This window comes from Natator depressus, chromosome 7, assembly GCF_965152275.1.
Source record: "Natator depressus isolate rNatDep1 chromosome 7, rNatDep2.hap1, whole genome shotgun sequence".
In the NCBI taxonomy this organism is placed as follows: Eukaryota; Metazoa; Chordata; order Testudines; family Cheloniidae; genus Natator; species Natator depressus.
Window position 1 is genome coordinate 22,655,099 of NC_134240.1, and position 25,207 is coordinate 22,680,305.

The 25,207-nt window shown below is 44.2% G+C and overlaps 1 protein-coding gene across 3 annotated transcripts in view; it reads right to left on the reverse strand.

Annotated features, from left to right (window-relative positions):
- Nucleotides 1-25,207, reverse strand: part of MGLL (monoglyceride lipase) — an 83,843-nt gene that overhangs the window by 16,335 nt on the left and 42,301 nt on the right. For all 3 annotated transcript variants that reach the window (XM_074957646.1, XM_074957648.1, XM_074957647.1), the window contains exons 4-5: nt 7,357-7,493; nt 5,170-5,280 (exon numbers count right to left, since the gene is read on the reverse strand). In XM_074957646.1, the coding sequence (XP_074813747.1) occupies nt 5,170-5,280; nt 7,357-7,493 (248 nt within the window). The remainder of the gene's footprint in view (nt 1-5,169; nt 5,281-7,356; nt 7,494-25,207) is intronic.

Sequence of the window (25,207 nt, forward strand, 5' to 3'; positions counted from 1 at the left end):
TACATCTAGCTCAGTATCCTGTCTTCCAACAGTGGCCAATGCCAGGTGCCCCAGAGGGAATGAACAGAACCGGTAATCACCAAGTGATCCATCCCCTGTCGCCCATTCCCAGCTTCTGGCAAACAGAGTCTAGGGACATCATACTTGTCCATCCTGGCTAATAGCCATTGATGGACCTATCCTCCATGAATGTATCTAGTTCTTCTTTGAACCCTGTTATAGTCTTGGTCTTCTCAACATCCTCTGGCAAGGAGTTCCACAGGTTGACTGTGCGTTTTGTGTGGGAAAAAATACTTCCTTTTGTTTATTTTAAACCTGCTGCCTATTAATTTCATTTGGTGGCCCCTAGATCTTGTGTTATGAGAAGGAGTAAATAGCACTTCCTTATTTACTTTCTCCACACCAGTCATGATTTTATAGACCTCTGTCATATCCCCCCCCTTAGTCGTCACCATTCCAAACTGAAAAGTCCCAGTCTTATTAATCTCTCCTCATACGACAGCCGTTCCATACCCCTAATCATTTTTGTTGCCCTTTTCTGAACTTTTTCCAATTCCAATATATCTTTTTTGAGACAGGGCAACCACATTTGCACGTAGTATTCAAGATGTGGGCGTACCATGGATTTATATAGAAGCAATGTGATATTTTCTGTCTTATTATCTATCCCTTTCTTAATGATTCCCAACATTCTGTTTGCTTTTTTGACTGCTGCTGCACATTGAGTGGATGTTTTCAGAGAACTATCCACAATGACTCCAAGATCTCTTTCTTGAGGTAACAGCTAATTTAGACCCCATCATTTTATATGTATAGTTGGGATTATGTTTTTCAATGTGCATTACTTTGCATTTATCAACATTGAATTTCATCTGCCATTTTGATGCCCAGTCACCCAGTTTTGAGATCCTTTGTAGCTCTTTGCAGTCTGCCTGGGACTTCACTATCTTGAGTAGTTTTGTATCATCTGCAAATCCCCTTTTTCCAGATCATTTATGAATATGTTAAATAGGACTGGGCCCAGTACAGACCCCTGGGGCATACCACCATTTACCTCTCTCCATTCTGAAAACTGACCATTTATTCCTACCCTTTGTTTCCTATCTTTTAACCAGTTACCAATCCATGAGAGAACCTTCCCTCTGGTCCCATGACTGCTTACTTTGCTTTAGAGCCTTTGGTGAGGGACCTTGTCAAAGGCTTTCTGAAAATCTAAATACACTATATCCACTGGATCCCCCTTGTCCACATGCTTGTTGACCCACTCAAAGAATTCTAGTAGATTGGTGAGGCATGATATCCCTTTACAAAAACCATGTTGACTATTCCCCAACAAATTATGTTCATCTATGTGTCTGACAGTTTTTTTTGTTCTTTACTGTAGTTTCAACCAGTTTGCCTGGTACTGAAGTCAGGCTTACCGGCCTGTAATTGCCGGGGTCACCTCTGGAGCCCTTTTTAAAAATTGGTGTCACATTAGCTATCCTCCAGTCATTTGGTACAGAAGATGATTTACATGATAGGTTACAGACTACACTTAGTAGTCCTGCAATTTCACATTTGAGTTCCTTCAGAACTCTTGGGTGAATACCATCTGGTCCTGATGACTTATTACTGTGTAGTTTATCAATTTGTTCCAAAACCTCCTCTAATGACACCTCAATCTGGGACAGTTCCTCAGATTTGTCACTTAAAAAGAATGACTTAGGTTTGAGAATCTCCCTCACATCCTCAACCGTGAAGACCGATGCAAAGAATTCATTTAGTTTCTCTGCAATGGCCTTATCATCCTTGAGTGCGCCTTTAGCATCTCGATCGTCCGGTGGCCCCACTCGTCGTTTAGCAGGCTTCCTGCTTCTGATTTACTTAAAAATGTTTTTGCTATTACTTTTTGAGTCTTTGGTTAGCTGTTCTTCAAATTATTTTTTGGCCTTCCTAATTATATTTTTACACTTCATTTGCCAGAGTTTATGCTCCTTTCTATTTTCCTCACTAGGATTTAACTTCCACGTTTTAAAGAGTGCTTTTTTGCCTCTCACTGCTTCTTTTACTTTGTTGTTTAGCCATGGTGGCTCTTTTTTGGTTCTCTTACTATGTTTTTTAATTTGAGGTATACATTTAAGTTGAGCCTCTATTATGGTGTCTTTAAAAAGTTTCCATGAAACTTGCAGGGATTTTACTTTTGGTGCTATGACCTTTTAATTTCTGTTCAACTAACTACCTCATTTTTTGTAGTTCCCCTTTCTGAAATTAAATGCTATGGTGTTGGGCCGCTGTTGTGTTTTCCTCACCACAGGGATGTTAAATTTTATTATATTATGGTCACTATTACCAAGCGGTCCAGGTATATTCACCTCTTGGACCTGATCCTGTGCTCTACTTAGGACTAAAACAAGAATCGCCTCTCCTCTTGTGGGTTCCAGGACAAGATGCTCCAAGAGACAGTCATTTAAGGTGTCAAGAAACTTTATCTCTGCATCCCGTCTTGAGGTTGGCACATGGTTTGGACATGTTCTCAAAGCTTTCACTCATTTCTCGCCAAGTTGAGTCAATAGCAACAAACCAGTACCGAAATAGAGGGCCTGGTTCTGATCTCCCGTACCTCCAGTTTTACACAGGTGCAGTTCACTGACTTCAGTGGAGCTACTCCTCATTTATAACTGCATGAGAGAAGAATCAGGCTGTGTGTGTATGTATGTTTGTGCATGCACACACACATCCTCTGTGTGTGCATATATACAAATATTACTTATGCACAGATATAACTAATCTTATGGTCAAAATGACTGACTGCCAGTGATAAGGAGGTATTTGGACACCGTACTCATAAGGAATTTCAGAGATATGTGAAAAGCCACATTACCCTTGTAAATTTAGTGTAGGGGACATCAGTCAATACCGCTTATAGCTCAGTGCTTCTAAGAGCCAAGGTCACTGCCACTGGAAAAATAATCTTTCATGTTATAAACCAGAGCTTCTAGGGTCAAAAGGTTCCAATGTGGCATCATTGATTTTGTGAGGGCCATGGTGATGGTCTATAACACAATGGGCTTTTAATTAAAAATACTGTGTTGTTAAACACCCTAGCTACATTTGATAGCTGAAGATTTTATCTCCTAACCGGTTTGAAGCAGCAGCTGATGCAATATGGATTATTTAGGGAGTGGTTGGCAGGCCAGACTCAATAAAACGGAGAAGACCATAATCAGGCAGTTTTGGTCTGGGGCAAAAGAGAAGTGAACAGTACATCCATTCAGGTTTGGTAAACCATTCAATCTTACCCTTGTCCACCCCAGTCTGTAAGAGAGAGACCCCAGACTGAGATGGAAAAACGTCTGAGGGCTTGCTACACACCAATCTGTATGGGTTTTTAACTAGAAGTGTGATTTAAAACTGATTTTGTTAACCTGGTGCAAAAGGCTTTGTGGGAATGCCTAAACCAATATATACTGGTCTTATATTGAGCCATCTTAAATTGATTAGGAACAGGTTTAAGCTAAACTGAAATAAACCACTCTTAAACCAAAATAAGAGTGTCTACACAGGGTTTTACCCCAGTTCAACTAAATCTGTTTTTAAAATGATTTAGTTGAAGTTAAGCAAACCAGGGCAATTTTAGTGTGTGAAAATAAGACCTGAGTGATCAGAGAAGTTGTAACAAGAAGTTTATTGGGACCAGCTGACATCCAGCCACAAAGAAAAGTAAATGGACCTGGTCAGTAAAGGCCAAGTGGAATGGAGAATGGTAACAAAGGTCAGACAAATTAGAGATGGAAAAATCTCATTGGGTCCCATCTAATCCTCTCCTGGGAGGCCAGTGCAGGATTGTTTGTTTGTTTCTTACAGAACATTTTTTAGGGATTTATTCCATCTAGTTGTAAATGTTTCAAGCAATGCAACCTTTACCAGTTCCCTTCAGACACAAACAGATTCCAGGGCTTACTAGGGACATGCTTTCTATTATTCATCTTATATTTTTCTTTTCATACTTCTATACGATTCCCCCTGGTTCCATCTCCTCGTGCCACCAGAAATAATCCCTTGCCTTCTTGCTGTTTACATCCTGCACATAATTGAAAACACAGGGCCAATTTCTGGCTGCTCTTACTTGGGTGAGCAAGAAGGGAGGAAAGTGCATTTGTGCAATGAGTAGCCGGGTGCTTTCATTCTCTGTGGGAGGGAGTCACAGGGCACGGGGAGAACACAGGCTGCATTTTTAAAATGCATGGTGGCTGCCACTCCTGCATATGCTCCCCCAGCACCCCTTGAGCTGTTCTGCCTGACTCTGTCCTCCACAGCCAGAATGCCTCCAGGTGCTACCCCAGGTGCAGTACTGTTCTGTACACCTCTTCTAACATGCCTGTGGCTGGTTAAGCTCTGTTCTGTGGCAGCAACGACTGCGGGATCTGGGCCTCTCTTATGTTCCATCTGATCATAATTTACCCAGGCCACGCCAAACTCTTCTTGCCACAAGAGGATGAGCGTGATGGCCCTTGCTCCGTCACCAGGGAGCAGGTTCGGGCATGACAAGTAAAACAGCTCAAAGGGGCTATACGCACCACTGTTAAAGCTACTGACTTTCAGCCCTTCCTGAGGAGAAGAGCAGACAAATTACCTGATTGTTTGTTTTTCTTTGTTTCCATCTAGAGCATTAGAGCCTTACTGTGCAAGGTGCTGTGTGCCCTATGGGGAGCCCTCCTTTTTCACTGACTTCATTGGGTGCTGAGGGTACATAGTGCCTTGCAGGTTTGGGCCTCCAGTCATTTGCCTCTGCATGCTCTGTTCTCATCACAGACTCTTCTCCTGCTCCAGCGCAGGAAGAATTTAATCATCTAGATTTTTTTAATCCCTCTTCCCTTTTCTGATTTGACTAATAAAAAAACCAAACTTCCTGAACCAGAGGCCACAGTAAATTCTCCTTTTTGAATAAACAGCATTTGCTTAGAAACAGGGGCTGATGGAGGAAGAAAGTGATGGCTGGATCCCACGTGATGCAAAGAATGGGGATCTAGGTAGGACACCTGCAGTTAGAGACAGGATTTCTTTCATAGTTGCTTCTTTAAAATGATCTGATCACAAGAAGAACAATGTGGTCCCTCTCTTTCCTGTTTTGTGTGTGTGTGTGTGTGTGTGTGTGTGTGTGTGTGTTTTTACATCCATTGCTATTACCTTGATAGGCGTCGCTGCCTCTGGGCTTGCTACAACTAAAGGAGAAATTAACACCAGGCCTGAAAATTCGTTTGGTCTCTGGCAGGCAGTTAGGATGGAGATGGCTCCTCCCTGCAATACAAAAGTGAAAGGCAGCCTGAGCACAAATACAGATGATCATTCTTTACATTTTGTACAGCATGGTTGTGTGCTGGGCACTTTACTGGCAGGTTCAAAACAAAGTTCTCTGCTCCAGGGAGCTGGCTAGACACTTTGTGCAAGCAAAAGATGGAGTAACTAGAAGCAAAGGGGTAGATTTGTTGTGGGGTTTTTTTGGGGTGGGATGGCTGGCTTTTGGAGGGTGGAGTAGGATTTTGTGATCTAGGCTTCAGTACTGCAAACCCTTATGCATGTGCTTAACTATATGCACATGAGCAGTCCCATGAATTTAACTGGATTATTCATGTGCATAAAGTGTTTGCAGGTTCAGGGCTTGAACAAGCCTCTGTTGGGAGGTCTAAAAATTAAAGGTCTCTTGGAAGTAATATAAATTTCCCGTGAGACCTGAAGGAGGAGAAGGTGGGGACTTGGTGGAGTGGATCAGAGAGGTGGCTGCATGACAGAAGGTGTGGAGATGAGCGGGAATGGGACACAACGGTAGTGGAAAAGCAGGCAGTAGTTTGTACCCAGTATTTCCGAGTTATACTGATATCTATGGGTAACAAAGTATTGTCACCTGGGAATGGAAACCATAAAAGTTTGGATAATTACCGTAGGCCCAAAATTATCCTCTGGCAAATGTCTCTTTCTTCATTCCCCCCCCCTCCCCCCCCCCGAGCAAACAGTTCACAGAACTCTACAATCAGCAACCTACTCATGGGCGGCAAGTTAAACAGAGGCACATTCCCATGTAGTTTCAAGTCAAGTGCTGGCAGGATTGCAGAAACTGTGTGAGAACTGTAGGAATTGGGGTGCTTGGCTCGCTTGCTCAGTAAAGATCACAGAGGATTAGTTGTTAAGGAAAATGCTTGGCGAACTTACATGCTGCTGAAGAACCACTGGCTTGTTTAAATGGAGCAGCAGCAAAAAGAATCTCAATGACCTTATTTGGCTTGGTACTTGGAAATTAGCTCCTTGTTACACAGGCTTAGAGCACAGTGAACTCTTAAAAGCATGCCATGCGCTTTAGATCAGAATTCTTGTTTATCGGAACATGGGGTTAAATCCTGAAGTGCTTATTCATATTTTGTACGCAGGGACAATGACCGTGACACCAATAGGAATATTGCCTAACTGAATCCACGGGATTTGGCCTGTGCTGTCAGAATCACACTTAAAATCTGCTCACAAAACCAATCCTCCTTTTAGTTTTTCATCCCTGATCCCTGAAACACTGTCCACTACAGTTGTGTAACTGAATGAGACTACAGTGTGTCGCCATATTTTATTCCCAATCCACTCACAAGGCCAGAGTGTATAACCTCCTGGTTACCGGTTCAAATACAAGCCTGGTTGTTGGTGAATGAAAGAAGTTACCATCTGCCAGTTGTTCAGTGCGCCAACTCAGTCTGGTTCCTAGTGGGTTGGTAGGGATGCACATCACTAATTAGCCCACTGTTGCAAATGGCACTAGCATCCTGATCTCAGCAGAAAGGCCAAGGACTGAATGGGTCACAGAGACTGAAGTCCCCTCTAGGGGTGAGGCAGTGGAGGGGAAGCTTGTACAGTAGAACCTCAGTGTTACGAACACCTCGGGAACAGAGGTGGTTCGTAACTCTGAAATATTCGTAACGCTGAACGAAATGTTTGGGTTGTTTTTTCAAAAGTTTACAACTAAACATTGACTTAATACAGCTTTGAAACTTTACTCTGTGGAAGAAAAATGCTGCTTTTAACCCTCTTAATTTAAATGAAACAAGCACAGAAACAAACTTTCCCTTTATTTTTAAAATCATTTACATTTAACACAGTAGTGTACTTGGCTTTTTTTGTCTCTGCTGCAGCCTGATTGCATATTTCTGGTTCCAAATGAGGTGTGTCAATGACCGGTCATTTCGTAACTCTGGTTTTCGTAACTCTGAGGTTCTACTGTTTGTTACTTTGCTTTTCTTATAGTAGGTTGTGTGATTCTCATCCCCCAGAATGGGATCCATAATGCTGTGGCAGATGTAATGATGACTATTAAGGTGTACGGTGTAGCGTGCTTACCATGGAATGCCCCAGAATGAAAACGGGGAGGTCTGGGTGATCCTTCTTCATGAGGTCAATGTGCTGCAAGCTGTCTCTGATGAAAACATGGAAATCTGACACGACCATGCGGTCACCTTCACTCTGCCCATGGCCAACTGTATGGGGGGAAAGGAAAACATTGCTTCTACATCACACAGAACAATATTAACCTTTTACTTGGCACCTAGATACTCCAGATATGGGTGCATCAGAAATGCAATAGACCAGTAAGTAGGTCAGCAATGTTCTAGTTCCCACATACACTGCTTATTACTTAAATCGGGTCCCACCCAGCTTCCTTCCCCAATACCTCATAATGGATAACTTCAATGTCCTGTAGAAATACGCAGTACAATACACAGGACAGCAAAACAAGCTTATGGCTGCCTTGGTCTTGTCTAAGAGGATTGTTAATTCTTCACATACGTATTGGCTCCCCATCATTAGAGACAGGCCTGACTAACAGAGTTCAGATCTAGTCACTGACTACTCTCAAGTTCAGGGACTGTTCCGTTCTGGGGGTTTGGATTGGCCTATTATAGAGACAGAAGGCAGATGCCAAGTTCAGAGTTTGATCCTGATCCAAAGTTGCCCAGAATTTGTGGACGCTAAGATGCAGGCACTCAGATGCCGTGTTGAGGGGTGCAGTGTATATATACATAGAGAGACAGATAATTTTAGATATTGGATTAGACCAGTGGCTCTCAAACTTCATTGCACTGCAGCCCACTTCTAACAACAAAAATTACTACACGACCCCAGTACCCTGTGTGACTCTAGATTATAGAGTCTAGAATCAGGGCTGGCATTAGGGGGTGGTAAGCAGGTCAATTGCCTGAGGCCACATACAGCAAGGGGCCACACAAAGCTAAGTTGATTGGGCTTCGGCTTCAGCCCCGGGCGGCACGGAGTCTAATGGTGGCCCTGGAGGCCCCATTAAAACGAACTTGTGACCCACTTTGGGGTCGCGACCCACAGTTTGAGGACCGCTGGATTAGACTATTATAGGCTAGCAGGTCTCCTGCAAAATTCAGACTTGTGTACAAGCTTTCTCACATTCTGGGGCTCTTGGGACTCTGGTCTTTGATTTTGCCATGTCTGTTCCAGAAACAGTTTTTATATTTGGAGAGACCTGCCTTGTCCTCTGCTTCTGGGGCAATGGGTTAGTGCGCTAGCCTTCACCGATGGAGAGCTGAGTTCAAATGTCAGCTTACTGTAGGGCCACAAGCATGGGGAGTGTAAATAAGGCTCTCCTCCTAAACAAGTGGTAACGCAAACCCCCAGCCTCCCACCCTGACAGTCTATTTATGCTACACGCAGCATTTGTCTTGTTTTTGATCAATTTTTAGTCTCCTCTGCCTTTTTTCCTCTTTGAAGTAGACTAGTTACTATGGAAACAATGGTATCTTTAGTAGGGGAGGGATTAGTGACATCCATAAGCACCGTAAAAAGTCCATTTATTAGCATGCCAAGGTTAGAAACCTATATCACACATTGTGGAAACAACAATGTATATATGATGATTATCATAACCACACACATTGTGTGATATATATATATATATATAATGAATATAAATATTTTTTCCCAAAAAAGAGTCTTGCCGTTTCTATTCAATGTAATTTGTCATTTAAGGAGACCTGGGGGAAACAAAAATTACTGGTTCCATGTTACAGGCTGGCCATGTCTGCCTCTAACACCCACCCTCCTTCGCAGGTGTTGATCCCGCTGGGAAATGCTAAGTGGGCCCTTCTGACTCAGTGATGCAGGTGTCTCTTACCTCCCCTGGATGTTAGGGAGGTGGAGAGGAGATTCTCTAGAAAGAGAGGATCTAAGGTGTAGGCTGAGCAAGCCAGAAGGAGGAATCCTGGGAGTAGCGAAGTCTAGGGAAAAGGTGTGAGCAACACTTTATATGATCTTATTAATTTCTGTGTTTGAAATCAAATACCAGGCAGAGGGTGAGTTTGGCTTCCACACAGTGTGTGGACTGTGTTGTACAGCAGGTTGGGAAAGGTACTTGCTCATATTCCGTATTCTTTCCTAAAAACATTGGTTTAAAATAAATCTCATCACTAACTCTACACATGGCTTCATTTCCACAAAAGATTAAATTCTACATCTCTTCTGCATTTTAATATTTATTGGACATGTAAAGCTGTTTTCAGTCCACTGATGTATGGAAGATACTTTGGGGGAGAGATGCTAAATGCTTGCTACTGTCTCTACAAATGGTCAGTGATGTACTGTAACATGTCATTTGTAATATACTAGCATGTTGCCAACACGTGGGCTGATCCTGCAAACACACTATTGATTGTAGTGCTTCTTGCCCTGGCCTCAGAGTTAGGAAAGCACTTAAGTGGGTACTTTAGCCCCACTGACTTCATTGGGATTACTAAGAGTAGAAAGCACTGTGCTTGGTGGCTTTTGCAGGCTCAGACCCTCAGAGGGTGCCCTCTTTATTATGTGGAGTTGATTTTTTTTCTCTTATGATAGATCCTGCCATGAATAGCGTACAATCTTTTATTCGGTGTTTGGAAAGTTCCTTGCACATGGTGCATGCTACCACACTTAGGCCAGGTGTACACTAGACATTTTTGCCATTATAGTAATGTTGGTTTGGAGTGTGACTTATTTTTTTTAATGAGATTTCTACACTGGCAAAAGTCCTAGTGTAGATGTTGTTATGCCAGCATAAAAGTGCTTTTGTTGATCCTAATAGGACGTACGTGCCCCAGTGATACAAAAAGAATTCAGTGGAGCCAGAGAGCAGTTAGTGTACTGAGTTACACCTGGAGGATGGGTCAGGCCCAATTAAAGATTAGGCCTGGCTGTGGCAGAGTGGAGGAGCTTGAATTAGTCCTATCTGAGAGGAGCCATGGTCACTAATAAAGGAAGGCCTTCAGGGCAGTAGAAGGGTAGGCCTTGAGATCCTGTCTCAAGAAGGGAGCTTTGGCAAAGGGTTGAGAGAGATACCGGGAAGCCACAGGGGTGAAGTGAGCTCTTGTGGTGAGCCCTGACAAAAGAACAAGACCCCCCAGAGAAGCAAGACTCCAGAGGTTGAATTTCAGGAGGAAAGAGAGAGGTGTATACAGAGGGCCTTGGGAGAAGCAGACAGGAGCCAGTTCTCCAGGGCAAAAGCCCTGGAAGACACTGTTCAGTACAGGAGTTGCAAAGAATTCTGCAGCGCCTGGGGAGGGGTGAAGGTCTGTGAATGAGTGAGCCCAGGTAGGGGCTGGGGAAAAGGACCTAGAGACAGGCTGAGGAAGGCAGCAAGGAATCTGAAGGAGCAGATGTTAGCTGTTTGCTACAGGGTCCTTGGAGAGGAACCCAGAGGATAAGGAGGGCCTGGGTTTCCCTACCAGCTGGGAGGAAGGTGGCATGAAAGCCCGGATGTAAGGACCGGCTGGCATAAAATCACTGGACTATTGTTTTATAGGACTCTGTTACCCTGGAAGGGCTGGGACTAAAAGTCAACTGGCTGCTGGGCTGGCTGAGTCACTAGACAAAGCCAGATAGGTTGTCTGCAGGGGGCTCTATAGTAGAAGAGCCTGCAGTGCCACGCCCAGCCACAAGGAGTGTGTGCCAGCCAGTGAGTCATTCTTACATTGGTATAGTTTATTTCGCACAGGGAACTGGTATAAGCTATACTAAGAAAAGCACTATTTTGATATAAGCTGTGTCTATGCTCAGAGGGTCACCAGTCTAAATACATTGGTATAGCTATCCTGGCAAACCTTTTCTGGCACAGGCCTGGTCTATACTTAAAAATGAGATTGATCTAGCTATGTCGCTCAGGAGTGTGCTGAGTGCCGTCCTTTGGTTGACCTATCCCCTGGTGTAGCTGCAGTTGACAGAAGAATGATTTAATCAACCTAGCTACTGCCTCTCGGAGAGACGGATTAACCACATCAATAGACAAACCCCTTCCATTGATGTAGGAAGCGTCTATGCTACAGCAGCAGGCTACGGCACCGTACCTGTGCTGCTGTCGCGCTGTAGTGTAGACGTGCCCCACGCAAACGGCAGTGAGATGTCTAGGGCTCATTGACTTTCAGAGGAAGTTAGACACCCCACTGCCATTTGTGCCTCTGAGAATCTTCGCCTCTACAAATGGTACGTGCGCATCTAGTGGTGTGCAAGGCATTTTGTTTAATGTTGCATATAAAGTCATAACAACACTTTGCACTGAAATGGTACCTTTCAATCCAAAGAAGTCTCAGCACTTCTCAAACATTAAGGAATGAACTCTCCTAACACCTCTGAGGGGAAGAGCCATGTCAGTATTTCCAGTTTTACAGACAGGGAAAGGCCTGGGGAGATTCAGTGAATTCTGCAAGCTGGCACAGTGATTTAATGGCAGAGTTAAGAATAGAACCCAGGAGTCCTGATTCCCTTCCCCCTGTTTGCACCCATTAGATGAGCATTCCCCTCTCAGATCTCATAAAACAACAGATTAGGAGGATTTCCCGCTGCATGTAACAGGAGTGATGCATGGGTAATAAAGGGAGAACAGACTCCTGCACCCCCTCCCCCCGTTAATATATTTTTATTTTTGGCATTGATACTATTATTACCGATCCAGCAGTGTTAATGAGAGAGTCTGTGTAGATCACACTAAGACACACTTTTTTCCCCTTCATTTTATTTTAACAGAGCAGTCACTGCACTTTTATCTTTTCCTCCCTAAGAAACCAAACCTGCTCTGAACGGTAATGAGTCCATTAAAAGTTAGAATCTCCCAACTGACAACTGCTCAGGGCAGGGAGCTGAGACCTTCTGAGCTAAATGAAAGGAGGTGGCACAACCAAACATCAATACAGTAAAGACTGCTGATATTTTTCCTTCAAATTTTACAGACTTTGGAAGAGTTTTTGTGAGAGTAAAGGGGCCAAATGCATCCCTAATAAAACCCCAATATCTGCAATGGGGTTACACAAGGGATGAATCTGGCCTAATGGTTCTAAAAAGCCAGTTTCATGAAAGTTGGTGCAGAAAAAAGCTACATCTGTGAAATGTCTGGAGGATGAAACTAAGCAAGTGATGCCTCAAAAGTGAGGAGCACAATAGTGGGTCACAGAAATGCCACAAGCTCTAAAGCCCTGTGATTTGGACAACTTGTCTTTGAGGCGAGAAATCCCAAAATACACGAGCCAGTAAGCCACCTTGCTCAGAATTTTTATCTAACATACAGAGACAGCCATTTTAATGACAAGCCTTTCAAGACGCTCAGCTGAAGGGGCTGAAAATGGAAGAGACGTCATCACCACACAAATTCTATAACATGGGTTTGATTTTCCAAATTATGCAATTGTGTGTCTAATTTGCCCACTCAACCACTACTATTGCAAATGCAAATAGCCAGAGAGACGACAATGCAATGGCTGTAACTAAATGCACAAACTCAGTGTACAGCCGCATGCATGTTGTTGTTTTTTAAATAAATCAGGCCACTATTCTTTTTTAAAATTGTTATTCCTAAAATGAGAGGGTCTAATCCTGCCTTCTTTACTCCAGCAAAAGCACCATTGCAAAATGTTGTGTGTTTTGCCTGAGTAAGGACTGAAGGAGGATTGCAAGGATTTCGCCCACTGACATTAGAAAAGGAAAATAAGCATTAGGCCATTTTATCCTCCCCCATGGCCAGAGCAGGACTGTTCCCTAACGTCTGATCAGAATATAATAACTTAGAGTCCAAACCCAGAACAGCAAGAGGAGCAGATGACAAACTCAACCATGTCTGAATGGGGCCTTGGGCACATGAGTTTCAGCCAAGAATCATAGTCATGTAATTTAAGGCCAGAAGGAACCACCAAGTCATCTACTCCGACATCCTGAATATCACAGGCTACCAGCACCCACACACTAAACCCAACAACCGGAGCCGTAACTAGGCATTTTAGCGCCTGGGGTGAACAAGCATATTTGCATCCCCTACCGTTTTTTCCTGCCCCCTCAGCTTTGCGCCCTGCTCGCCCCATCCTGGTTACAGCCCTGCCAACAACCAAAATTAGACCAAAGTATTACAGCCCTCAGGAGCCTAAACTATTATGTGGAGTCTAGATCCTGCATTGTTACACATCTTTCCAGAAGGAGAACTACTGACTAGCCTTGCTGGAAGGTGGGGGTGAGGGGATGGAAGAGGGAGCATTTGGGGGTATGGAGAGAGAGCTACCACATATAAGCAAGGATTTGCTGAAATATTCATCTTGCCTGCGTTATTTGCGCAGTTCTGCTTGCTCCTACATCCTAGAATTGCCTTGCTTGCTTTGACCCCAGTCCCCTGGTGTGATGGAGTCTTGCTCTTGAAAAAAGACTGCAAAGTGAAGTCACCAAGAGTCCTTCACGCTCTTTAGGAGACTTGACACATGGGCAAGTTTGCAGAGGTGCTCAGCAAAAATGCACAGTGCAACTTTACACACTTTAATACAGGGTGAATGGTGCATCAATGGCTATTAGCCAGGATGGACAGGGATGGTGTCCCTAGCCTCTGTTTGCCAGAAGCTGGGAATGAGTGACAGGGGGTGGATCACTCGGTGATTACCTGTTCTGTTCATTCCCTCTGGGGCACCTGGCATTGGCCACTGTCAGAAGACAGGATACTGGGCTAGATGGACCTTTGGTCTGACCCATATGGCTGTTCTTATGTTCTGATACTTCCTGATGAGTGAGCTCAAGGAACTTGCACAGCCCTGCACTGCCACCACTGAAGGAACTAACCCATCATCCACAATGATAACCATGCTATGTGCTTAGGGTGACCAGACGTCCCGATTTTATAGGGACAGTCCTGATATTTGGGGCTTTGTCTCATATAGGTGCCACTTACCCCCCCCACCCCCGTCACGATTTTTCCCACTTGCTCTCTGGGCACCCTGTATGTGCTTCTCCTGCTGGTGACGGCCTGGGGATGATTAACGTATAGCATGATGCCTTCTCCTTGAAGTCAATGGGAGCTGCAGTTCTCAGCAAAAATCAGGCCTTTTAAATACAGTAAATTAGATAAGCAAGGCATTAGCCACACTGGATATCATGGTAGCGTCTGCTCTTCGCCTCTCCCAGGTCCTAGGGCCTCTGTCACATTATTTCACAGATGTATTAAAGGGTTGGTGAAGACTGTTTAAACCTCATCAAGGTCAATATGTGGAGAGTTTGCTGGAGAGACCAGGTCCTTTTGAAAGGCTTTTTATAAAAGGTGCTAGCAGCTTTCATTTCAAACTTAGAGAGGAGTAAAGAGAACTAGGCAATGCGCTGGTGCTTTTTATAGCCTGGTTTCTTCTCTACATCACACAGTGATCCCTTCTTGGGAGAAGGAAGGCTCCAATCTTCCTGGAATCATGTAAATTATTGATGGAAAAATCCCACTAGGTCTTTCAGATCAGCTCCCTGTCCATGCAGGACAGGGGTGAAAGTAATATTAAATTCTTACCTGGAAGGGGTGGGGCCTCGGACAGAAGGGGCAGGGCTGGGGGTCAGCCTCCCCCAACCAGCCCATCTGCGCTGCCTGGCCTGCACTGCCTGGGGCTCCGGCAGTGATTTAAAAGGGCCCGGGGCTCTGGCCGCTGCCACAGTAGCAGCGGTCAGGAGCCCCAGGCCCTTTTAAATTGCCGGGCCCGGGGCAACTGCCCCTTTTGCCCCCTCTGTCGGTGGGCGGGGGGGGAGGAGGTGCAAAAGGGGCGCTGCCAGCTGGGTGCGGGCCAGTACCAGCTTCTTACTGGTACGCCGTACTGGCCAGTACCAGCCCACTTTCACCCCAATGCAGGATTGTTTATCAAACGACTGTTAGTTTTCTCTTTAGTTTTAAATGTTTCACATGATGATGCTTCCACTACTTCCCTTGGGAGATTATTCCACAGTCCAAAAGATCCCATGATCATAATTTCATCCTATTCCTCTGTTATCTCCCTTAAATTCCTATGTGGTACCCTCCCTCGTTGGTGCTTAAACCCGTCAAATATTTATGGACTTTCATCACTTTACATATTACTTACAAGCCATACATATTTATTTATTTTAATCCTTTCCTGTAAATGCTGCCTTCTAAGACACAGGCAGCAGCCTAACTCTGGTTTTTAGTGAATCGTTTTTCACAGCTTTATCTAGAACATTTCATTGCAGGAGGATTAGGTGGTCAGGGAAAATGCAGCAACAGATACTAATCTCAGTTGTGCTGGGGTAAATCTGTTGACTTAGTGGAGTCACTCCAGATTTGAAATGGTGTCAGTGAGATCAGAAGTTCTGGGCATATTCTGCCCTTTATCCCTTCACTCCCAGTTTACCACTGAAAAACCATGAGACTGGGAAGCATGAGGTGAAAGACCTTCAGCCTAGAGAGGAGCTGAGATGCAGTGCTTGAATCTGGATCCAAAGTTCAGTGGATGTCAGGTCTGGGAGTCTGGCTTACACCCATTTTTACTTAAGACAAAGGCTGCTTAGTGACCAGGGTGTAGCATATTATCACAGGGCTCCCTGATGGAACTCTGTCCCTAAGGGATGTCTCTACTGGAGATGGAAGGTGTAATTTCCAGTTTGAGGAGACATGCCCATGCTAGCTCTGATTGAGCCAGTCTGCTAAAAATACAAGTGTAGTCATGGCAGTGCAAGTAATGGGATGGGCTAGTCACCCCACTATGTACCTAAGGTCTCACACAGGATCTTACTTGGGGTGGCTGATCATGCTGCTGCCGCTACACTTCGATCCTGCTAGTGCGCTAAAAATAGAGCAAGTGCAGGTACATCTATTTGAGCTGGAAAGTACACCCCCAGTGCCAGTGTAGACAACCCCCTGATCCAACAGGTTGTAAAATAAGGGGAAAGAATAAGAAGATACATCTCTCCTTTTACTCATGTTCTAGGTCACAGTTTCCCACTAGGCTTTCTCTAACTTCTAGGCTTCTACAGTTCAAAGGGGAAGCTATTAACCGATGAAGGAGGGAGGGAGAAGATCACAGTCCACCAGCCCAAGCAGTGCTTTGCCTGTAGCCAGAATTCAGCTCCCACTCTGAGCGTAAATAAATATTAAATCCAAATGACACTAAGAAAGAAGCTGGGATCCAGAGATTTGTAAAGGTAGTTAAAGGTGAAAACTCTGTCATCACCCACATAGTCAAGAGCATCTCCCATAAAGCAGAATCCACACATAAGGGACGCTTATTAATTATGCCACAAGAGACCTTCAGCAAGGCAGAAATTAGATTCAATGCAGCAGTGGTGTGGCTGATTTAATAAGCTGGAGTGTGGCTGAGAAGCTCCTTTTCAATTCCAATAAGCCTTTTGGAGGCTAGAAAGGGTGGTTTTACTGCTTCAGAAGTAGCTGGGCCGTAGCAGCGGGTATATTACGGAGGATCCTGCCATCACTCTGAGCAGTGTAGTGGAAAGGAGGGCGTTTCATTGGAGCTCAAACCAAGTTCCAGCTGTAGGACTCATTAGTTACCCCACTGCCTCTCTGATCAATAAGCCCATGCAGGAACCCAAAGAAACAGCAGGGTGACAAGGTGAATATCCAAACCGTATGGGGGTAGGAGGGCATTATCCTTATTAGATTCCCCCCAAACAAAAATCATTAAAACCCAGTTCAAATTGCTGTCGCAGTCATCGGGTGTGCTGCCCCTTTGAGGCTCCCTTGAGCACCGCCATCAGGGGACAGGCCTGGCTTCCTGCACCTCACTCTAGGTGGTACCAGGTGGTCCAACCACTCTTAGACTGGATCTCTGCACAGCAGCCCTGTGTTTACCAACTGCGTTTATCTGACAGGCCCAGGCACCCGTAAGCTGTTTCCTCTGGGCACATGTGAGCAGCAGCTGATTAAATTGACTCTAAAAAACAGCCTCTTCAAAACAAAGCATTATTTATTCACCCAAGGTACATAGGTCTAGATGCATGGGTATTACCTACAGTCCTGCACCTAAATCTTGACCTTTCAAGCTTTTGAAAGTTCTCCTCAGCCCAGATACGTCCATCTCTGGGATGAGTGATTTTCAGAGTAGCAGCCGTGTTAGTCTGTATCTGCAAAAAGAACAGGAGTACTTGTGGCACCTTAGAGACTAACAAATTTATTAGAGCATAAGCTTTTGTGAGCTACAGCTCACTTCATCAAGTACTCCTGTTCTTTTTGGGATGAGTGAGACACACTTCCCTTCTGCAGCTTCTGTCTTGTTCTCTCTGCCAGAGGCTCATCTCTAGCCACTCAGTCCCCCTTCCTCCCTAGGTCAGCATCTTTAAGGTTTAGGAGCCCCTTTGATCCTTAAAAAGAAAAGGAGTACTTGGGGCACCTTAGAGACTAACAAATTTATTTGAGCATAATAAGCTTTCGTGAGTTACAAACTCACGAAAGCTTATGCTCAAATAAATTTGTTAGTCTCTAAGGTGCCCCAAGTACTCCTTTTCTTTCTGCGGATACAGATTAACACGGCTGTTACTCTGAAACCTTTGATCCTTGGCCTTCAGCCTTGGAAGGAGTAAACTATGCTAGCCTGGTGGGAGCCAGGCAAAGGTGTTCCCCAATTAACAGCTTCCTCCGACCCATTTGTTTCCTTATCTTTGCCATTGTTTCATTTCCTGTTTGCTTCCCCCATAATAGGCCCCTTGAACTTAACTCCAGTCAGACAGGCTAATGCCACGCAGAAACTGAATTACTGATAATTATGAAAAAAATACTTCCTCCTTCTCCACAGTTACTCAAGTGCACGTAGCATCAACACAGCCATCCAAAACCCCATGAAATCACTGGTAAAGTCCTCACCCATCTCTTGCAACCCACACCCATTATTTTCCTCTTCTCTACCTGACCTTGCCCACACCCACCACCCACAAAACATGGCTTCTCCCTCCACCTCCACACCAAACATGTGACTTTCAACTCCAACCAGGTGGAGTGGCTAGAAATTGAGGTGTCCCGGTTTTTCAGTGTTGAACTGGTTTTGTACTGAAGTTGATGGACAATGTGTAGATTTTTAGCTGATGGTTATGCTGAACTGAGTCATGCTGGATAACTGTCAATAGCAGTGGAAATAGTTTGCATAAGAGTTTGTTAGTTTTGGAAGTCATAGGAGTTGAATTATTTAGGTGATGGAATTATGAAGAGTAGGGTATTTTTAGTAGCTGATGTCTGTATTTAGATCATCTGTACTTCGATTTTAAGCTTGTCAGGACATCGGCTGTCTTTTTTGCATGTGCAGCACCTAGTATGGTGGAGACCTGGACTCTGAGTGGGGCCCTTAGGAGTCACAGCAATACAAATAATAAATAATCACAACATGCGATCAGAGTTAAGGCTGCACGTTTTGTGTGGAGGCACGCAGGCAGTGGATGTGGGTGAGAAAATGCAAAGACAAAATCATAAACGTAGGTTGCAAGGGCTGTGTGAGGACTTGGTGATTTTCCTGTTTTTTTTGTTAAGTATCCTCACACCTTCTTGTCAACTGTCTAAATGGGCCATCTTGATTTATCACTACGAAAGTTTTTTTTCTCCTGCTGATAATAGCTCATCTTAATTAATTAGCCTCTTACAGTTTGTATGGCAACTTCCTAGTTCTCTGTATGTGTGTGTATATATATATCTTCTTATTATATGTTCCATTCTATGCATCCGATGAAGTGGGCTATAGCCCATGAAAGCTTATGCTCTAATAAATTTGTTCGTCTCTAAGGTGCCACAAGTCCTCCTGTTCTTTTTGCGGATACAGACTAACACGGCTGCTCCTCTGAAACCTGTTTTTTTAAGGTTTATGTGGAAAAATACCAAATGTACTAGTAAACATTTGAAATTAAATCAGAACAGTTCACTACTGAGCAGAACACACTATTTAAAAATGAATCAAGTACATACTTTTTATTGAGTGAGCAAAGTTCATTAATTAAACATACGAGATTTCAAAGCTCCCTGATGCTGTTTTCATCATTTGTTTAACAAGTCACATACCTCATCTGCCATTCAGACACAAACAACTAAAGCAGCAGGAACAAACATCAAAGCAGGACAATCAACATCTGGAAAAGTCAAGAGACTGTTCCGCGTCCTTCATATCATGCAAAGCAAATGCTACACTCACAGAACAAACACACACAGGAAGCAGCTCAGACTTCACCAGAAAGATGGGGAGCTGCAAAACAAGCTTCCTCACGCTGGAAACCATCTCTTAGCAACAAACACAAAGTGAACTTAAAAAGAAAAGGAGGACTTGTGGCACCTTAGAGACTAACCAATTTATTTGAGCATAAGCTTTCGTGAGCTACAGCTCACTTCATCCGATGAAGTGAGCTGTAGCTCACGAAAGCTTATGCTCAAATAAATTGGTTAGTCTCTAAGGTGCCACAAGTACTCCTTTTCTTTTTGCGAATACAGACTAACACGGCTGTTACTCTGAAACAAAGTGAACTTGTTCTCCATCCACCTGCCAACAATCAAGGCAGGACTGTTCCCTACAAGATATTCACCAGTGTCTGCCTAGGTAATTAAATGGCCCCCATTACCTTAGTATTTGAGCACCTTACAATCGTCAATGTGTTTATCCTCACAACATGAGGTAGGGCAGAACTATTCTCCCCACTGGACAGGCAGGGGATCCAGGCACAGAGAAACCAAGTGACTCGCTCAAGGTGACACAGGAGGTTGGTGGCAGAGAAGGGATCTGAATGCAGGTCTCCAAAATTCCAGGCTATCACCCTAACCACTGGATCATACTTCCTTCCTTCTAGTTCTGAAATGTCTCTCAAAGCCCATTTTTAGTGAACTGTGTCATCTTTTACCTGCACAGAACACACCAGGTATAGCTTATCACCTGCACACACATAGCTAGTATATACAGTGCTCTCAGATGCTATGATGATGGGCATGTTATAAGACCATAGAGGGAGAGATACACGAGGAATATCCCACTCATCCTCTGTACAGTACACACTAAGGATATCCTGCCTGTGACCTGCCTAGAGCATAGGAGATGTGTCCCATCCATCCTCTAATACAGGGGGCTTTTTCCCTACAAGATCAGGATGATCTATTTTCTTTCAGCATTTACAGGATGGGTTTTTTTCCATCTCCTTCCTCACACAAACACTGCAGTACACTGAGAGCCTTCTCCTCCCACATCAGACACACATTTGCAGAGCCAGGATATTTTTAGACAAGCGCATGCACACACATACATTATTATTTGTTGCCTTGGCAAAAAAAGAAAAATTGGAAACGGGCAATTTTCTAGGCTAAAATTATTAGTGTCTTATTGCTTGGGATCTGAGAACTCCTGTGAAGCCACTTATAGTCTTTACTGTGCTCAGATGATAAACAAAATGACCTAGTATATTAGAATAGCTGTTAATTCCAACAGCTAGTCCAGCAAGGTAAAGTGTAGTTCAGAATTTCGGTCAATGTTAAGGATCCAGTTCAGCTCTGGTATAAGCAGGCACCCTCTTTTGAGTTCAGTAGAATGGCCCCTCCTTAAAGGAAGGTTGGATTCAGCACTGAGCTTTGCTTTCTTTAAAAGACATTATTGGAAGGTGATATTGATAATCCCACAGCAAAACTTCAAAGTGAGCATGTTGCAAAGTAACAGGTTCTTTGCAGAGTTCACTTGCAAACAGAACTACAACTGAATTGGCAATATTAAAACTAACTCCTGCAATGCACTGTAATATGGGGGATGCAATGGTGGTGTGAAAAGCATCGTTTAGCTAGCTAGTCCTTGTACCAGCCCTGCCTTTGAGACATTCACAGCAAAATCTTTGCATAGTTTTGAATGGCTTGTGAAGGGGTCACGGCAGATGTTCTGTCTCCTTCCAATACATCCCTCCGCATTCATGGGAGATGCAGTTCTTTATTCAGCTACTTTTGAAATGCAGTTTCTGAGGCCAGCACTGAACCCACTCTCTTCACGCATATTAAGGCAACCGGCTGACAGGAATGGATGCCTTAGTCTATTGATTAGCTGTGATCCGTCGTCCTAAACTGTTATGTAATGCTGCTGCATGTGGTTAAATAGCCGTTGAGTTCCACCCCAAAAGAAGCTGCATTTCAGTAGGGGATGAAGGGATTCCTATCAAATATTTTGTTCCTCAGGAAGAAAATCTCTAAGATCTATAATCAGCAATGCAATCCGTAGGGTGTCTCTAAGGAACAGTATATCCAGGCATTACGTGGTTGTGCTAAAGGCCCTGTAACAATTTTTCACTGTTGCTTCAGCAGCAACTGGACAGTGTTTGATTGCCTCCAGGGCAGAAGGGTGACAGTGGCTAATATTAGAGTTTGTCTCCAATGACCTATCACCCTGGGAACTTTAAGATGACACAGGGCTGTGATGGTTGGTTGGTACACCCCCTGCAATGGGCAGGCAGGGGTTCACTATTTACTTTGGGCCCAAGAGGCCGCAGCCCCTCGCCCTTGCTGGGCATGCTCCTGGTAGAGGGAGTATATAAAGGGAAGCAGCTCAGCTCAGTCTGGACTGGCTGAGGAGGAGACTAGACCTGCCGCAGGCTCCTGTGGAAGAACTGCCAAGATTGCTGAGGCAGGGGACCCTGACTGCGCTGCGGAGAACCAGTTGACTGTGGGGACTGAAGGGGATGCCAAGCCACTCTCAGCTGAGGAGATGCCTGAGGCATGCCTAAGGGTAGGAAGCAACCCAGGGAACACGTTGGGTGATACAGAGACCTAAGCCCTGCATCAGGGGAACTGGTTTTGCAGAGGCCTGGGTGGGAACCTAGTGGAGTAGGGTGGGCCCGGGTTCCCCTACCCTCCCTGCACCTATGCCAAGGCGCTACTGCCAGGGGCTGTCAGTGCTAGGTGCTATTGCTTTGGGCTATTGATACTGCTGCTATTGCCTGGGGTTGCTGACAGTAGGCACTACAGCTGGGGACGATCTGTACTAGGTGCTACAGCTGGGAATTATCGGAACTAGGCACTACTGCTGGAAACTATTGCTACTAGGCGCTATAGCTGTGGATTGTTGATGTGAGGTCTTACTGCCTTGGACACTTGCCACTAGGCCTTGCTGCCCTGAAGGTAAGGGCGGCTCTGAGAACCCAGACCATTAGATGTCGTGACTGCAGAAGAGGGGGCAACCTTCATTGGAACCCTGTCGTCCCATGTGGCAAGGACCAATTTCTACTCTGTTACACAGGAAAATTCTATTGAGTTTATTGGAGTTATTCTGGCTTCATACTGGGTACAACAGTTCAGAGTTTGGCCCCCATGCTGATCTTTTATGAACAATGAGGGGGGCCTATATATTCTGTTTTCCCTGCACATGAGTTAAGATTCCATTAATGGGAGTGAGAGTTTCACACCCACAGGGAGAGAAAATTAATGTCTGTAGCAGCCAACATTTCCTTGCTATTTTTAATCTAGAAAGATTGCCAGAAAAGCACCTGAAAAAAATGCACAAAGGACATGTTTTTTTGTTGCTTTAGAACTACATGCAGTATAATTGGGTGCATGTCTTTTTTTCTATTTATAAATAAGAAGAAAACAAATCTACCTACATTAATTTGTTGGTCAAGATCCAAACAAAAGTCCTTTAAAAACAGTTGAGGTACTAACTCAAAACACCAGGGTTTCCTCTGGGGGGAAAAATAGAGCTGTAATGGAGCTATGCACTATACTTCATGATCACCATCACCCCTTTATTTCCCAGCCATTGTTGGTGTGTGGATCTGCTTTCCCACACGCACATGCTATTAAGTCCTAAATGACAGCTTGTTTAACCAGAAAACGTTTCCATTTTTCCTCAACAAAAGCCATTCATTTCTTCCTCTTCTGTTTGCTTAAAGACAGTTTCATTCACCCTGCCTGAGAGTTCTGTACAACCTGTTTGATTGTTCCTCGTCTAATAGAGTTGCAAGTTAATGATCCACCTTTTGATCTCTGAGTCGGGAGCCCTGTCCAGTCCATTGCAAGGCTTTCTGCATTCTATTAACTTTGCAGACTGCATACATGGGCCTCATATATTTTTATGACTGAGAAAACATGCAAATCAATTTATCTCAGGAAAGACAGTCCTGATTCTTCTCTACTAACGCTTCAGAACAGGCACCAAGAGGAGAGGAGACAGAAAGCAGGACATGGAGTCACATTTAATAACTTCATCCATGCTGCCTTCTCTGCTTGGAACTCCTTCTCTATGCAAATATCTCAAGGGCCTTCTTTCAAACCCTATTTCTCCTTCCATGAAGACCACCCAACATGAACCCACATCAGTAAAAAAGCTGTCACTCACCCACGCTATTTATTTTTAAAAAATAAATACATGCTCTTAGTGCTCCTACTACATTCTGTTTTGCCGGTAAGATTCTTGGGGCTGGGAGTGTATACTGTGTGCCTTAAGTACTGTTGGTATTTTAATGACTAGTAAATAAATTTTATGCTTTTTAAAACGAAAAATGCTGCAGGGCATTGCAAAGTACTTTATAAGTTAACCCACCAGAAGTATGTTCGCCGGGCAACATTTTCAAATTCATGAATTTTGGGCCTGAGTCTCTACTACCTGGCATCTTGTGTTGTCAGTTACACCTGTGCAAAGTAAGTACGGAATTAGGCATAAGTAAAACACCACTATTCTGAGCTGGTAAGATTTTATATCCACTTTGCACAAGTTCCTTGAGTACACAAGGCGCAAGGCAGTTGGATAAGTTAGACAATGGTGTTTGGAAATATTCCCGTCTCACCATGTAAATACCTGGGGAACCAGGATGGCAGAAAATAGCTCAATTCACCTTGGCATGTAGCAAAACTGTCTTCCTTTCTTATTGCGGATTGATCTCACTGCTACTGTTTCCTCTAGTCTTTAGCATTTGGTTCCCTTTCTCTTCAATCCTCTTCCCTATGATTATGAATACTTCATCATATGCTCAGGCAATACAATTACCGGAAGAGTTGGGATCAAATACACATTATCAACTCTCCCTGCCCTACAACTCAAATTAAAACCACAGCTGGTTTGCTGTAGACAATGAATAGCACCTGACAAAATTGTGCTACTTTAATGTACCATGAAAACCCACATTTACTGCTTTTGAACTGCCAAAGATCAGGGACCTGTATGTTGCTCTTCGGCGCTGCCAGAGCTATGCCACAAGACCTTAAAGCAGCAATAAAAGGGGGGAATCCTCATCTTGCTGCTCTCTCTGCACCAGAGTAGGTTGTTTGCTGGGTGTGGGAAAAGGCATGTGAGGGTAGGGGGGAATGGGGTCACAGTGGTCCCAATGGACTGCTTCAGCCAGTGCAATTTAGAACATCCCTCAGGCTGCTCTAAGTTACACCAGAAACTGTTTATGATCCCACATCTGGGGACTGGAAAGGTGGCATGGAGCCACCTTCCCCCTCCCTCCCCATAGCTGTACTGAGCATAAACTTGGCACAGCTGAGGCTCTTGGTCCTCTGTACCTTAGTATTATACAAGATGCTAGGGCTTCCCAAAGCTCTGTCTTTTTATTCAGCTTCAGAAAATAAATGCAGCTTAAAGAATGCCAGTTTTAAGGGATCTCGGCTGGTAACATTAGTCTTTGTATCATCTACAATTCAGCAATTTTTTTTTTCCAGGCTGAACAAGAATTTTCAAATTGCAGACTGCTGCCAAACACTGAACAAATCACAGCATTAGAGATGCTGTTGGCATAACAGCTTTTCCCCATGAATTGAATCAGTAGATAGTCTCTTTCGAGAAATTAACTGCATTCATGCCATGGGTTGGCACATCTCTTTGACATCTGTTTGATGCACTGAGAAATCTTGCCCTCTGGCGCCCAATGATTGATATTAGTTATTTTAACCCGGGGAAAGAAAGCTGAAGATGGGAGCAAGAAAGCCAGGCCCAAAGCACACATTTTAAATAAAACACAGAAT